Genomic DNA, 13,266 nt, shown 5'->3' on the forward strand with positions numbered 1-13,266 from the left:
TCCTGCATGTGTGCCTTCCCCATCGTTTCTCCACCTAGAAAGATCCTACCTAATCAGAGATCCTTCTCTGCCTTCCCCAGCCCCCTCTGCAGAATGCTCCCTGGGACTCGCACTATCCCTGTCCCCTGGGAAGAACAGGAGCACCCCTGCGGCTCCCCAGCCAGGCGAGGAGCTCCCAGGGAGGTGACAGCAAGTGGAATCCTGTGCCCTGCTGGTGCCTGGCACCTGCCCACACTTAGTGGGAGCTAACTGCACGTTTGTTGAAGTGAACTGAGACAGGAGGGGCATCAGTGGGTGATCTGGTAACCCCAACAGGGAGAAGCTGAGGTCTTACAAGAGAAATCCAACAGGATGTCACCTGTTTCTTTTCACCTTTTTTCAAATAGGGCCTGTGTGTCCGCAGTTCCTTAGGCAACACTGACCCCTTCTTCCACCAGGGTCCCAACCCAGCGTAACACAAGGGGGTACTTCTGGCCTCCCCCTACTCCCTGTGGCCCAGGCACCAGCTCCATTAGCATCTGAGTCAGAATCTGCATTTTGGCAGGATCCTCAGGAATTCCTGAGCACAGCCCTGAGGACGCCTGACCTTGCTTCTTGCAACAATGATCAATTGCCTCAGTTTGTAGTTAGCACAGCTCGGAGCCAGGAGCCCTGCTGAGCACCCTCTAGCCACAAGCCACTATTAGCATCAGTTTGCAGAGAAGGAAGCGGAGCAGAGGGAGCAGTCCAGAAAAATGTACAACGAACTTCTCCCAAGAGTTAGTGGCCGCCACACTGCACACAGTAAATGTTACAGTAAAGGCAGGCGCTGCTTTTTCATGAATCGTTTCATTTACTCCTCACAATTTGAGGAGGTGTACACCGTTATTATTCCCAGATGCGGAGACTGAGCACAGAGCAGCTAAGTAACAACCCAGGGTGTGAACCTCCCTTCACCCTTTGTACTGGGCTGTGGTGTGGCTGCTTCCACACACCCGGGGCGGGGGGTGCGGGGGGAGGCCTATCCCAGAAGCCTCCTGCATCAGTGTCATGACTGGCTCTGGGGCTGAGAGTGGTTTGGCCCTGTGGGATTGAAGGGGTTTGGGAAATGGTTTTGTTTCTCTTTTTAAAGACTTTATTTATTTATTCATGAGAGACATAGAGAGGCAGAGACACAGGCAGAGGGAGAAGCAGGCTCCCTGTGAAGAGCCCGATGTGGGACTCGATCCTGGGACCCCGGGATCATGACCTGAGCCAAAGGCAGATGCTCAACCACTGAGCCACCCAAGTGCCCTAGGAAATGGTTTGGGGTTTGGGTTTTTTAATAAGGTGAAAGGTGCCAGGGGGATAGGCAAGCACCTTCCTCCTCCCCAGGAAAAGTCCAAGAGGTGTGAGCTGGAGTAAGATTTTGTGCCTTGCTCCACTCAGAGCCTTGATTTCATCAGAAAGAATGCCTGCCCCCCAAGAGAGGCACACAGGCCGCAGGCTGGTTCTAAGCCCTGTCTCCGGGGACGTTACTACGGATGCCCTGAACTCCCCAGCCTTGAACAGAACACAGCAGCTCAACCCTTGTGGCTAAGGCTTGGGGCTGCCCCATGCTCACCTCTTGATCCCCAACCTGGCCCAAGAAGGGTGGCAGAGAAGCCCACCGGGAAGCAGGGTCTCCCTCCCCCAGCTAAATGTGTGAGGCACCTGCTCCATTTGCCCACTCCTCTCTCCGGGACTCTCCCCTTGCTTTACCTTCCCAACCCACCCCTCTGACAACGAGCTACCACGTACTAGATGCCCGCCGAGGTGAGGGCCACCAGGGAGCGGGCAGGGGTCACATTCTCCACCATGGCCCCCAGGGAGCGGTTGGCCGCTCTCTGGATGAACTCGCTGGTGTTCCCCATCTTCTGAAGCAGGCAGCGGGCAATCTCTTCAGCCTCCTGGTCCATGTTCTTCTTCAAGGCCCGGAAGAGGGCTCCCAGGGTGCTGATGGCCAGGCGTGACACTTTGGAGCGGAGGTTGGTGACCTAGGAAAGGGATAGGACAGAGACCCTCCAGGACTGCTAGGCCCTGCCAAGGGCTCCAGAACATATGAAGAACAAGGCACGGGCCCACCCTCTCCCACCACCACCACCACCACCACCGCCCCTTGCAGGCCTAGGCTTTGCCAGGCTGGAAACGAAAACCACGTAGTAGCTCTCGACAAAACAGCCCCATTTAAAAAATAAATTATTATTGTTATCATCATAATTATTAATTCCAGTTGAAATTTAAAATTTGAACATCTGAAATTTGTACAACACTTAGTCTTCCAAGTACTTTTACAAATAGTGTTCAATTTGGGCATCACAAACGCCCCCACACCCACCCCGCCCCCACCACTGGAATAGTCTATTCCCAAGAAGGGGCCTGGCCTCCACATGTGATAAGAGCATCTCATGGCCCCTCCGGGCCCCATCTAGGCCCCAGCCCCAGCCCCAAGCCCTTGGGAAATGTTACAACTTCCCTGAGGTTGGAGATCTGGCTCAGAACACTCCAGCCCCTCAGTCGGGCCTCTGAGTATAGAGGACAACGCGGGCTGTGACAAACAGGATCAAACAGGATTCTGATTGTTCTGATTCTGAATGCCCAGAGATTAGAAACAAGGAAACTCCTGTGCCCAGTTCTCCAATCTGAGATGCGGGGGGACTACCTCCCACCTCCATAGCTGAGGGCTAAGAAGTGAACAGGGGATGCCACATTCCAGGGAGCCATGGCCCCTCGGGGCAGCCGCATGACCCTCATTGAGCGGTGGCAGCAGGGAAGGAGGACTGGCTGCAGGGTGGGGACGGCACACAGGACACAGGCTGTCTAGGTGGCCTCACCTCCCCAGTCACAGCCAAGGACACATCATGTAGCCTCCCAGCCAGGACATCTGAATGACAAGCCGCCAGGCGCTGGACACTTAGCAGGCCCTTCTCCTTCATCTGCCTGAGAAGCAAGTTCCAGGCTGTCACAGGCAGGTGGGGAGGGAGGAGGCCCCCATGCAGACCAGGGGCGCCCCCACCCCCACCCCATCCCCACAGCAGGGGAGGCGGGCAGCTGAGGTCAGGAGAAGGGGTGCCCTCACCAGTCGTTGCTCTCAAGGCACTGGAGGGCATCCATCAGCCCCAGCTCAGGGTTCGAGAAAGGCCTCAACTCCTTAAAGATTCTAGGATCCAATTCCTCCTCCTCTTCATCCCATTCGGGAGACCCCAAGGTAAGCACCGCAGGTAATGAGTTGGCTGCCCTCACGGAAAAGAAGAGGAACAGGGCACATTTCAGCAGGAAGACCCAGGCCTGGCTGCGTCCCTGAGCCCACCGAACACAAGGTGTGCTCGGAGAAGGACTGGCCAGGGCTGAGAGGGCAGGGCTGTGCCTCCCCCGCTGGGGAGCCACGGACACCACCGAAAGCTCTACGTCTTGTCAGCCTTTTCCACCCCAGCCCTGCCAATCTGATGGCTCTAAACAAGCTGGCCTGCCGTGTACTGCTTGATGCCATGTGCAGAGTCCACCAAGCTTGTGACTCGCCCCCATCTTGCCCTATCTGCGGTTGGCTGAGGCTCATAGTCTGAAGGAGGGAACCCCCTACTCACACTGGTGGTGTTCTAATGTCACCCCCTTCTGGGAACCTGTGTTATAGCTTCTCCTTCTTCCCCCTCCTCTCAGTCCTTTGTGAAATTGCCCACGGGCAGGGCCTGGAAGGGGTCCAAAGGGGGAAGCGAGGGACAGTGAAAGTGCAAAGGAGACAATGCAGCTCATGGGGGGCCCATGTGGTCAAGACATGGCCACACTGGCAGGGACAGCCAATAAGCAGGGATGTTGTTTAAAATTAGGTCATGTTCTCTAGGCTCTCCTTCCTTGGGGGCAGATACTAGAATCAGAAAACCCTAGGAAGGGATTAGGAAGGCAGTTTAGCTATCTATCAGTTCCAATGCCCGAAACACATCATCGAGGCCTCAGAGGCATGGGGACATGGGGGTCCCCACCCACAGTCCCTCAGCTCCTCCAGCAGCAGAGCCATGACAAGAGGGTCTCTTCTGAACCCAGAGCTCTCACAGCCACGCCTCACTTTGTGGCTACTTCACTTCAGGGGCTCATCTCTACCAGCATGATTGCCACATGATGCCTCCAGGGGGTCCAAGGCAAATATGAGTTGACAATCCTTTACTTAAAGCCAAGACAAAATGACCTCATTCCTGGATTCTCCTCTTGGCTTTGCCATTGGATAAGAGTCATTAGCCAAAATCTTAGCCCCCATGGACCAGCATCACCTTAAGTAAAATCAGGCGACTTTGGGTCTCTTGTCTCAGTGCTATTGGCTATAAAATGAGTGGGGTGGATTAAATAGATCAGTATCTCCCAAGTAGCAACCACTCAACTACCACTTTCATGACTTCTTGCCATGTCTCTTAACTACCAGTAATTTTAGGGGATCCCTGGGTGGCTCAGAGGTTTAGCCTTTGGCCCCGGGGTGTGATCCTGGAGACCTGGGATCGAGTCCCACGTCAGGCTTCCTGCATGGAGCCTGCTTCTCCCTCTGTGTCTCTGCCTCTCTCTCTCTGTGTGTGTGTGTGTGTGTGTGTGTGTGTGTGTGTGTGATAAATAAATAAATAAATAAATAAATAAATAAATGAATAAATAAATAAAATCTTTAAAAATAATAATAAAATAAATAAAATTCTTCTTCAAGCCAACCCACTTTTCAAATCTTAAATAAGTCTATCCTAAAGGGAAATTTATGTTACTACCATAATCAATAAACAAATACTGTCACAGAATAGGGTATTTGCAATAAAAATAAAAGGATGTTATAAACTCTGGCTATCAAATCGTAGCCAGCTTCTGATGACTTAAGCTGGAAGGAAGATTTCTTTGTTTAAAAAGGAGATTTCCCAGCCTGAGACGGGTGTTCAAGACCGGCACTGAATTAAGACTTTCTACTTGAAGGAATCAAAGGGATAGAAAGAGAATGGCAAAGAAGGATGAGTCAATATTGTTTCTGGCACCAAAATGATGTTCTATTCCATCAGCATGGTCCCACCACAGCCCACACTTAAAAGAAACTCTGAATCAGGCTGGTTGTTTTCAAATGTTCTTTAGTAGCAAAATCTTTCAAAATTTAAATCTCTAGTGGATGCCCAATATACCAAAAAAATAGTGAGGCAAAATAGATGTTGTTCTGGTAGAATAGGGTCAGAGCCTCCTTTGTCCCTTGGCACCTTCCTGAGAATCCCGGAGGACCTTTGGATCCTGGGATCCCAAGCTGTAATCAGCCCTATCCAACGCCAACATTTTAGGAGGCAAACTGCAGAAACCCAAGGTCTTCACAGATCTCTTCCTCTTCTCGATATTTCCAGCCACTTTCGTGGATGCTTTTCTCCAGCATCTGTGATCCTGGTGCACCGGTGGGCCCTCCAGAACACATCACACAGACTGGGCACATCTGCCCTTCTTTCAGTTACTTCTGGCTGCATTTCCCTGGGTCCCCGGTCTGGCCCAAAGACACTTTGACTCCCACACTATTCCTCTCTCTCTGGATGATCACCTCAGGCTGCCCTCTAACACAGGTAACAGGAAGCAGAGCAGACCAGGTCACCTTTGCCATGCCCCAAAGTATCCCAAAGGCAGCTCAGCAAGAGGGACATGTGTCCTCCACCCGGGCGGTCTGGGCCCTACCTGAAGCATGACGGGCAAAGCTGGGCTCCTGCTTGCTGACGGGGATGCTGGGCAGGGAGGCCCGGTTGGCCCGCTTCCTCAGGATGACACCGATGTTTCTGCGTAGGCTGCTCAGCCCACTGGGCACAGACACGGTCCCACTGCCCCGGAGGGGGAGGAGGCCTGTGGAGGCAGAGAAAGTCCTAGGACAGAGCTGGTCCCACCTATCCTTAGCCCCAACGTCCTCCTTTGGACATGGGCCTATCAATGTCAGGATGGGGAGCATGGGGAGCTATGGGTAGTCCCTCTCTTGCCCAGGGGTTGGCCAAGTCGTCTGCCCAGCCTGAGGGAATCCTGCCCCAGGCACCCAGTACCTTCCTTCATCAGGGCTCTCCGGGAGGCCAGGCTCTGGGAAATAAGCTCCCTCTCCCTCTCTGGCTCCTTTGCCCTCTGGAGCAACTCCATCTCCTTCATCTGCCTCAGCCGCATCTTCTCCTGGGCAGACTTGGAGATGGTGACCTGGATCTGGCACAAGGTCAAGGCAAACTCTGTTACCTCGAGGACCCAACTCTGCTTTCTGTCCCTTCATTTATCCAATCATCAGGAATGCAAGTGGCTCCTATGTGCCATCACTCTTCTGGGAATGAACAAAACGACCAAGACCTTGCTTGCTCCCTGCCATGGAGAGGGGAGAGAGCAAACAGATCAATCTCTAACATCAGGCAATATGTACCAGAAGGAAAGTCAGAGACAGAGGGTGACAGGGCTTCCATTTTAGGTAGGAAGACCCAGCGAGACTCCCTGAGGAGGTGAAATTTAAGCAGAGACATGAATAAAATATAGGAGCAGGAGCCATGCAGATTTCTAGGGGAGAAGTATGCTAAGCAGAGGGAATAGAATGCAAAGGCCCTGAGGCTGGCACACGCTGGGCATGGTTGGGGGCTATGAGGACACTGGCTGGAGCACCCCAAATCAGAGGACGGTAAAACACAGGGTCAGAGGTGGCAGGGGTGGGCATAGCCATAGCACACTGGGCCCTGCGGCCCATGGTGAGGAGTCAGATTTGTCCTCTAAAGGACACAGCAAATCATTGAGGTTCTGAGCACAGGAGTGACATGATCTGACTTCCATCGAGAGTGAAGGGTTCCTCTAAGTGTTAACTTTATATTTGGGAATAATTTAATTTGGGGAAAAGTTGCCAAACAGAACCAAGAGTTTCTGTGGGGTGGGGCTTGCACTAGCATAGCAAGAATGACGACAGAATGGCCTGATTCTGGATATGTCTCAAAAGGAGAACCCACTGCTTTAGCTGATATATGAGGTGTGGAGCAGCAGAGAAAGAGAGGAGGCAAGGGCGGGCCCAAGATATTTTGCCAGAGTAGCTGGAAGGCTGGAATTGCCTTTTCCTGCCATTTACTAAAAGGGGACACTGGGGAAAGAGATTTTGGTGGGTAAAGATGCAACACTTGTTTTGGATAAGGTAAGTTTGAAATACAATTAGACACTAAAATGGAAATGGAAAATATCAGTTAATACATACTTGGTTATATAATCTAACTGTTGCTGCAGGTCAGGGGAAGGTTTGGGCCAGACGGGGAGATTTGGGAGTCCTCTGCATATAGATGGCAGTTAATGCCAGGGACCAGCATAGGTCACAGGGGGTCAGGATAAATAGACCAGAGGCCAGAGATCTAAGCTCTGGGGCCTCTGGCATGTAGAAGGCAGGAAGATGAGGAGGAGCCAGCAAAGAAGGACTGAGAAGGAACGAGAGCTGGAGGAGGCCGAGAACCAAGGGGGAAGCCATTCCGTCACCTCCTTCCCAAGGTGGAGACTTCCAAGAATGAGCCAAAGCTGCTGGCAGGTCAAATTAGAAGACGACTGAGCTATGCTGCACATGGGAAGGTAAAGGTCATTGGTGACCTTGACATGGGCAGTTTCAGTGGGGACATTGGGACCCAAATCCAACTGCAGTAGACTCAAGACAGAATGGGAGACCAGGCAGTAGATTTGTTTTCTTAAGATAAAAGAAACAGGGATCCCTGGGTGGCGCAACGGTTTGGCGCCTGCCTTTGGCCCAGGGCGCGATCCTGGAGACCCGGGATCGAATCCCACATCAGGCTCCCGGTGCATGGAGCCTGCTTCTCCCTCTGCCTGTGTCTCTGCCTCTCTCTCTTTCTCTCTGTATGACTATCATAAATAAATAAAATTAAAAAAAAAAAAAAAGATAAAAGAAACAACAGAGAGAGCCAAAGATGTTGATAGGAATGGTCTGATTTCAGGGAGGATATTGCTGATGCAAGAACAAGAAGAAATGCTGGGGCTGGGGTGCGGCTGGATGAAGCTAGAACAACAGGACACAGCGGTGACTGAGAGGGATTGCTTGAAAGAGATGCCAGTGGAGGTGAAGTTATCACAAGGTCCAAGCTCTGACCATGGGTGTGAGCAGCCAAGGCAGGGTGGACGGTGGGGTCACCTTACAGCCTTGAATTATTCTCTGTTTCATGCGCTGGCACCCTGGCCGGAGTGGGAGGGCTGCGGTGCCCGGATCTCATCATCATCATCACCGGATCCTAACAAAGCGCGTGCACACAGCGCGCCCTCCAGGCATGTTTACTGTACGCTTCTATCTCTATTTCAAATACTGAGCACAGTTCTCCCATAACAGTGACTCTTCAAGTTTTAGTAAATTCACCCAGACCAGGGAAGAGAATCATCTGGACCAAGGTCACCTTAGTGCAAGGTATTTGTCAGCCTGTCAAGCACAGCCTTTGGCTGATCTGCCTCTGAGTCAGCTGCCTCCGTTGCTATCTTGGGGGTTGGTTCAAATTACTCGGCTTGGTTCACCTAAGCCCCTCTCTACTCTCCACATCCTGCTTCCTTCGGAACCCTGTGTGACCTCTTTCTGCCCTCCCTTCCTCCCTCATCCTGCCCCTCAGCTCCCCACTTACTCTTCCCTTTACCTAGCACCCCCCTCCCATCCTTCTCTTCCTCTCTCTTGTTCCTCTTCCTTTCTTTGGTCCTCACCCATGACCCATTTACAGGTTCCAGCCTTAAGCACCAGGGTAACCGACTCAGGGCTCTTTCTTGTCCTCCTCAAGCTGGCCCCACATTTATATATTTCAGAAGCCTGCTTGTGTTCAGCCGGTGGTCCACTATGACCCCCATTTTCTTTTCCCCTCACTTTCCAGATACCTTGGTACTGCTTTCCTTCTGGTCCTCCTCTTTGAACAAGGGGTGGGCTTCCTTGGCCTGGCCGGAGGAGAAGGCTGTGAGTGCCGGAGCGGACTGAGATGAGGGCAGGGCAGGCATCTCAGGGGCGGCAGACCTGTCTCTCACAGGCAGGGCTGAAGGTCTTGGCTCTGAGGAGTCAAGAACAAGAATGGAGCTGAGGACACCCAGCACTCTGAAGCAGCACCCACCCCTTTGGGCTACCCCTGGGGTTCTGGAACCCTGTGGATGGTGTAACGTTTTACTGCCTAAGCCTACTACTCTCCACTGTTCTGCCCAATGCTTTCGTGGTGGTGAAACTTTATAGAACAGCACTGGCGGGCATAGAAGGGGCCGCCCAAGGACCAACATTCTCCTCTTTTCATCTGTGCATCCATCCTTCCAACCAACCGTCCATTCAATAATTATCACACACCTTATTAGAAGACAGGGAAGGGAGGAGGCTGGGCAGGAAACAGGGGGCAAGTCTGTTATCTAGGAAGTTCAAGATATTGTTTAAGAAGCTTAAAAGAATGTCAGTCTATCTTACCCAGGAGGTGTGTACCACAGGAAGAGAGAAAATAAAATGAACCCAGTCGTCACACAGCATGAAGGGACCAGAGAATTAAGCAATGCTAGTCTGATCCCCTCGTTTGACAGACAGGCTGAGACCCAGCACCCCTCACAAGCTCTTGTGATTGATGCAGTACAAATTCATTTCCAGGGGATCCCTGGGTGGTTCAGCGGTTTGGCGCCTGCCTTTGGCCCAGGGCACGATCCTGTAGTCCCGGGATCGAGTCCCACATCAGGCTCCCTGCATGAGGCCTGCTTCTCCCTCTGCCTGTGTCTCTGCCTCTCTCTCTTTCTCTGTATCTCAAATAAATAAATAAATAAATAAATAAATAAATAAATAAATCTTTTAAAAGAATTTCATTTCCAGATGACATCAAATCGGTAGGATCTCTTGGTCATTCTAGATTTTCCTAATCAATAGATTTCAAAGGTAGCATGTCTTATTATGGAGGCAGGATAGGGGTAGATTAGTCTTCTTTTAATGAAAGAAATGTTAACTGGGTTCTCCTGTTCACAAACTTTGGAGCTCACTGTCCTTGGGTGAACTTGCAAATAAGTTGTCCACTGGAATGGGGGCCACCATCTAGGGCTGCCTGTTGCTGGAAGGGGTGCCTGGAACCAGAGGCTCCAGTAGGGCTCAGCCTGGACCTCAGCTTACCCTGAACCTCAGCCCAGCCCATGCCTTCTGCCAAGGATCCCTCTGCTTGGATCCCAGGAGAAGGATCAGGGGCCAAGATGGAGGAGGGGCAAAGGCTCCATTTGCCCAGAAGTAAGGAGCAGGGCAGAGGACACAGATGCCTGGGTGCCAGCTAATTTGGAGGCAAGGACTTCAGGAATGCCACAAGTCTGGGGAAAGCCCTCAGCTTCAGACAATACCACGTGAGCTCCTTGTATGTGGTAGGCGTGTTATCGAGCAATGTTATCCCCAGCTAACGGCTAAAGGGTCTGAGAGGGCTTTAAGAACTTTACTATTTCATATCCCCTCTCCTCACCTCCACCTCAAGAGACATCCTAGAAAGCCTTGTCTGAGCAGCCTGGCCCCTACACCCAAACCCCCAGGGACCTGGTTCTCAAGCAGCAGCTGGTGATGCAAACAAGGGATTAGGTACAAACTGGGTCTCCTGGCCCAAACCCCCATGCTGGCAGTTGGGGGACACTGTGGGTGCCAGTGTGTGTCATAGCAGACCACCTAAGTTCATCCCACCGCAGCCCAGCCAGAGAACGGCAGGAGAAGCAGCTGCCAGAGGTCTCTATGCCAGCTCTGCTTCTTGGGCTCAGCTAAGGTCCTGACCCTGGGGCTTCTTGGGAAACAGCCTCCCCCTCACCAACTGACCCACTTGCTAAGCTGTACAGAGTGACCTGCCGGAAAGCTAGACTAGGAGCCTGCCCCCTCCTGTCAGTCAGCACAGCAGCTGCGTCAACCCTCATCCCCACGCTCGGGGTGCTCAGTCCAGATCCCCTCACCCAACTTGCCCTGGGCTTAGCCTCCCTCCTCCCCACAGAGTTAGGTCATCAGGCTGCAGAGCCTCCTGCTCCCTTCCAAAGCCTCTCTGCACCTGCTGGCTGCCCGCTCACTTCCAATCCAGTTGGCCCTATTCTCCCAACACCAAAACCCTCTGGGACCAGCTGACTAAGGGGTTCATGGGGTGTGGTTTAAATCTCACTCCACCTAGTGAGGAACATTCTCCTCTACTTGCTTAAAACAGTGCAGGGGCGGCTGCACAATGTGTCAGAAGCATGGTCTTTGGAGGCATGCAAGGTGCATGCAAATAGGACAGGCTGCCTCCCATGCCAGGGACGGGGTCCAGCCCGCAGTCTCGGTGCCCCCGTCCCTGTGTCACACAGGCACTGTGCTTCTCTCTCAGCTGGGGTATCGTGGAGCTCACGTACTAGTATACGCCCACATGCCTGGCACAGAGCAAGGGCTGCTGTCCTCGCAGGTGGCACTGCCGGTGGCCTCAGCTTCCCCATCCATGACATGAGGGGCTCATACCTACTCCAGGCCTAGTTCTGATCTCATACCCAGTTTAGGAAGCAGGGAGTTGAATAAGCAGCAAGTGGGGGTATGCATAGGGAGTACATACCCAGAGATTTAGGGGTCTTCTCCCGAGGCCCACTCTCCCGAAACAATCTTAAAAGAATGGGGGAGAAAAGAAGCACCATGAGAGGTGGCAAGTAGGAGCCAGTGTGGTGAGGAGCGCTGGGTGGCTCCAGGATGGCACAATGGGCTGGAGGGGGGACCCAGGGAGGGGCTGCGGGTGGGCTCTGTAGAGAAGCTCTTGCCTAGGAGTTCAAAGCTACAGGAGATGCTGCTCCATCTGCAGAGTGAAGTGCAGGCTGCCGGGGGCGGGGGACCAGACCAGGCCGGGCTGGGGCCAGACACAGATGCCGCAGACCCCTGCCTCCGCCCTGCTCAGGCACCCGTGGCTTCTCCCCGCTGCCCCTTCGGGGTCCCCCCCTCAGCATGCACCATGCTGGTCACCAGTGTGGTCTAACTCAGATCTGGTGGCACTTCCACACCAAAAGGCCTTCAGTGGTGCCTTGCTACTTCAGGATAAAGCTCACGGTCCTGGGTTTCGCACACGGGACTGTGCGGCCTTGCTAATCGCCCCCGCCTGTGTCACACCAACACCGGTGCTGCCGCGCCAACCCCTTGCGGTTCCAGGAATGCCTCACGCTGTTTCCTCCTCATCTTACAGACTCTCCCTCAGCTGTCAGCTCAGGCCTCACCTCCTCCAAGAAGGCTTCCCGGCCTGATTGAGATCATTTCCCAGAATGATGGGTGATGGGCAGCCTTCGATCTTAGCTTCCCTCCCTAGACGTCGATCCAATGGTTTACTAATAAATCTCTCTCTTGAGCTCCTAGGACACAGAGACTGTCTTGTTTGGCTTTGTTTCCACGGTGCCTGGCACACAGCAGGTGCTTAGTAGCACTTAAGTAAACGAATGTAGGGATGGGTGGGTGAACAGCGAAGGGAGGAAAGAAATGCTAATGGAGGCTCCTTCCCACGTGTGTGCTAGCCTGGAGAGAAATCCACGTCACAAGAGGGTGGCACATGAGCAGATATTTATTGTGTGACTTACCCGTGCCAGGTACCAAGCTTGGCACCATGGGAGCCACACAGATTTTGAAATATGGCCTCTGCCTGCAGTGCTCCCAGTTGATGGATAGATAGGCAGTTTAAATAAAAGTGTGGTCAGGAGGCCCATGGGCTGGATGCCACATGGACAGCACAGAGGAGGCACCTCCCCCCACCCTACCCCTCGCCCCAGATCGCTATCCCCAGGGAGGGCAGGGAAGGCCTTGGTGCGTGGACTGGTGGGGATTGAAGAACCACAGGAGCTGAATGGGGCCCTGGGGGAAGGCTGGTGCTGGGGCTGTGGGACGGAGTGGGAGGTAACCCCCGGGGCTCTGGAGGCAGGAAGGCTCCTGCAGGGCAGCACAGAAGGCAGAAGGCGTGCAGAGTGGCGAGCTGGGACAGGCCCTGAACGTCAGACCAAGGAAACTCGACTTTAAGGGGCAGGCCCAGGATGTCATAAAATGTGAATCACATGGAGGAAAGGTCCACAGGGTGCTGCAGGAGAACAGAAGATTAGCACGCAGAGCCCAGGCGGCAAGCAGCCGGGCTAGGAGCTGTAGGGGGGCTCGAGAGGGAGCCTCTGAGAAACAGAGACCAAGGCAGGGGCAAGAGATGGGTGGCAGCCTTCGTATTTTCCTTGTTTACAGAAGACCTGGTGGGGTGTGGCAATCTGTCAGGACCGGAGGCCACAGGAGCAAGAGCCGAAGATGATGCCAAAATTAGAAATGGAAGGGACCTGGTGGCAGGTCATGGGAGGGAGGGA

General features: G+C 53.2%; 1 protein-coding gene across 12 annotated transcripts in view; it reads right to left on the reverse strand.

Annotated features, from left to right (window-relative positions):
* TOGARAM2 (TOG array regulator of axonemal microtubules 2) overlaps positions 1-13,266 on the reverse strand; it is a 62,214-nt gene that overhangs the window by 20,000 nt on the left and 28,948 nt on the right. For 11 of the 12 annotated variants that reach the window (XR_012003194.1, XR_012003195.1, XM_026015979.2 and 8 more), the window contains 7 exons: positions 11,508-11,554; positions 8,836-9,002; positions 6,018-6,168; positions 5,665-5,826; positions 3,077-3,230; positions 2,832-2,937; positions 1,759-1,994 (listed from right to left, as the gene is read on the reverse strand). Coding sequence is in view for 10 of the 12 variants with exons in the window: in XM_026015979.2 (XP_025871764.2) it covers positions 1,759-1,994; positions 2,832-2,937; positions 3,077-3,230; positions 5,665-5,826; positions 6,018-6,168; positions 8,836-9,002; positions 11,508-11,554 (1,023 nt within the window). In the remaining 2 variants the exon portion in view is untranslated. The remainder of the gene's footprint in view (positions 1-1,758; positions 1,995-2,831; positions 2,938-3,076; positions 3,231-5,664; positions 5,827-6,017; positions 6,169-8,835; positions 9,003-11,507; positions 11,555-13,266) is intronic. The other variant, XM_072767410.1, reaches the window with a different exon arrangement.

This window comes from Vulpes vulpes, chromosome 8 (genome assembly GCF_048418805.1).
Source record: "Vulpes vulpes isolate BD-2025 chromosome 8, VulVul3, whole genome shotgun sequence".
Lineage (NCBI taxonomy): Eukaryota > Metazoa > Chordata > Mammalia > Carnivora > Canidae > Vulpes > Vulpes vulpes.